The 2908-nt window shown below is 33.2% G+C and overlaps 1 protein-coding gene across 1 annotated transcript; it reads right to left on the reverse strand.

The window, feature by feature from the left end:
• Positions 1-257: 257 nt before the first annotated feature.
• Positions 258-1963, reverse strand: LOC132310145 (trans-resveratrol di-O-methyltransferase-like). The gene is made up of 2 exons (XM_059808366.1): positions 965-1963; positions 258-560 (listed from the first exon to the last, which is right to left on the reverse strand). The coding sequence occupies exons 1-2, from the start codon at positions 1898-1900 to the stop codon at positions 258-260; spliced, it is 1239 nt and encodes a 412-aa protein (XP_059664349.1). The 5' UTR covers positions 1901-1963.
• Positions 1964-2908: the final 945 nt, after the last annotated feature.

The following is a 2908-nucleotide window of genomic DNA, read 5'->3' on the forward strand; positions in this document are numbered from 1 at the left end:
TGAAAACAACACAAATCGTGTTTTTTTCAACTGGTAAGGTAACATTTGAACTTAAATTATGCATATAATTTGTAAAACATTGCATGTATCGAAGTTTGCAAATCATTCAAGACTTAAAAGTGATGCAATCAAGAAGTTAAACTACACCTTCCATTTCCATTAAACACCCGATATTTCATAGCTTATTCTTAATTATGGACATTCACAAAGTCCAATCTGTTCAAAACACGTACAACAGATAGAGCAGTACTTCATGATCAAGGATAAACCTCGATGAGAGACCTCAAACCCAGTATGGGGGTTACCTTGTAGTCACTGAAACCAGCATCAAAGAAAAGCTTTCCCCATTCTTTCTCGTTTCTCTCTCTACCAGTGACCAAAACCATCATCAGCATATCAAAGAAGAACTGAGTTTCTAAAGATTCATCATCTCCTTTCTCATTTTCCACCATCATGTCTATGATAATCACCTTTCCTCCCTTGTCCTTGCTTGGAATTGCTTCTTTGCATTTCTTTAGTATCTTCACACTCTCTTCGTCGCTCCAATCATGTAATATCCACTGCTTGTCATTTGCACTCAAATTATAAGTAGAATAAAATTTCCAAAATCATTACTGAAAAATGTGAAAATTTCAAATTAGTATATATATATTTTTTTCAACATGGATTGGATATAGCATAAATTTCATGTGAATAAAACAGTTAGTACTAAGGAGTATTTAATATTGCTATCTATTTATAGCTAGGTTGGCACTGTCATAGATACATATATTTAAATAAGAATAGCATACATAACTAGAAAAAAGGTTTGACAATTCAGCATGAAGGTAAATGTAGTTTTGAAAAAAGGGCAGTTCCATTGGCATGCCAGTTTTAATACATGTATGTCAATTTTTATATGGATTTAAATTGAAATAATGAAATGAACTATGTAAAACACAAAGAAAATTCTATCTGTATATACCTTTAAGAGAACAGCATCAGCAGTAGGAATTGCCTCAAACATGTCCCCACCAACATAGTTCAACTTCTTAGTCCCTTCCAAGCCATCAACCACATGTGGTAGATCAAACACAGTGCACTGCAAATGTGGGAACCTATTGGCGATGGCTTTCGCGACAGTCCCGGTGCCACCCCCAACATCAACCAATGAATTCAACCCCTCAAAAACCACCTTACAATCTTTAACAACCACACTAGTAACCAACCTTGCATCACTAGCCATGGCATCATTAAAGAAATGGTTCAGCTTTTGTTCATGGCCTGCGTAGTCCCAAAATGTCCTCCCATGAGCCGTGTCAAATGGCGTGGGATCGCCATTCTGGAACCACTGGCTCACATAATGCCATGGCTTTGTCAGAATAGGATCAAGCATGGCTAGCAAAAATGGTCTCACACTCAATGGCTCGTCCTTGAGGAGGAGCTGAGACGCAGGTGTGAGCAAATAACCTTCTTCTTCTCCTCCATTGTCATTTTCCGATAGCTTTTGATTCACAAAGAAGCCGGAATGAACTAGAATGCGCATAAGGCGATAGACACACCTGCCTTTGGCTTGGTTGATGTTGAGCACTGCAACAAGCTCGGAGAGAGTCATGGGCTGACCATGCTTGTGGATGATGTCTGGTATGCCAAGTTGAACTGCACATTTTAGTGACATAGAGTTTATGAAGTTGAATATGTGGTTCCATATGTGAGCTTGAGAGTGAAGCAGCTCTTTGTCAAGCTCGACATTGGTCATCATATCCATCTTAATTATGCTCTCAAATGCTTTTGCGTAGAACTCTAAAAAAATTGATCTATATATAGGAAGTGTCACACAAGTGCAACTAGCAAGGCACGAGCAGAAATAAAAAAAATATAAAATAATAATAATAAAAAAAAAAAAAAAAAATGATAGCATACTCTTTCAATTTTTAATGTTCACATGATTCATATCCATAAAATAATTGTCCCTTTTTCTATATGTTTTAATACCACAATGGCCAATTATTTTCTGTATAAGTGTCATTTTCCTTTCGTTTTACATGGGGTTTTCATTAGTCAAAGAGATATGCTAAATCTGATCATTACACATTAATATTTGAAATTATATATTTTCATATGTTTCAACTCTACATTAATTAATAATTACTTATAAGGAAAGAGATACGCTAAATAATAGTTTAGATGATTATTAACTAAAAAGAACATACATATATATAGCTTAAGAGTATAAATCATTTTAAACAGAAGCAATATTCCAATTTTAATTAGCGAAAAAAAAAAATTTCCAATATCCAACTTGCCCCAAAAAAAAAAAATAAATAAAAATTAAAAAAAAAATAATTCCAATTTCGAAGTGATAGTTAATTTGAAAGATAAAGTGAATCACTATATATATATATATATGACTAATTAAGCACATTTAAAATGAGACTGTTATTTCTTAATTAAAAATGTTTATACAAATTGTTAGTGGGGAACTTAACATTAACAAAAGCACTGGTTAAGTTTAACTAACTGGGTCAGTTCAATGCATGCACGTGGTCTATCTAGTAAATTAATTTTAAACCCCCCTGCACATAGTAGGAGTAATACTTATTTAAGCCCTTTTTGATGCACTCTGCCCAACATGTCACAGACTTCAAAAGTGTATTTCAGTTGCATAAAATTCACACCTCAAATTTAAAATTTTAAACTGAAATTGAAAGAAAAATTAGTAACATGAATTGAAAATTTAAATCCTAGATAGATTCATATATATATATATATGACTAATTAAGCACATTTAAAATGAGACTGTTATTTCTTAATTAAAAATGTTTATACAAATTGTTAGTGGGGAACTTAACATTAACAAAAACACTGGTTAAGTTTAACTAACTGGGTCAGTTGGCATGCACGTGGTCTATCTAGTAAATTAATTTTA

The sequence above is a fragment of the Cornus florida genome, unplaced genomic scaffold (assembly GCF_030987335.1).
Source record: "Cornus florida cultivar Cherokee Brave unplaced genomic scaffold, ASM3098733v1 CherokeeBrave_3.0.0_Hap2_Chr05, whole genome shotgun sequence".
NCBI lineage: Eukaryota > Viridiplantae > Streptophyta > Magnoliopsida > Cornales > Cornaceae > Cornus > Cornus florida.

Coding starts and splice junctions, on each gene's coding strand:
- LOC132310145 (XM_059808366.1), bottom strand. CDS start 1,900: ATGCTATCATTTTTTTTTTTTTTTTTTATTATTATTATTTTATATTTT. Junction 561..964: donor CTGATGCTGTTCTCTTAAAG/GTATATACAGAT, acceptor AATGACAAGCAG/TGGATATTACATGATTGGAG.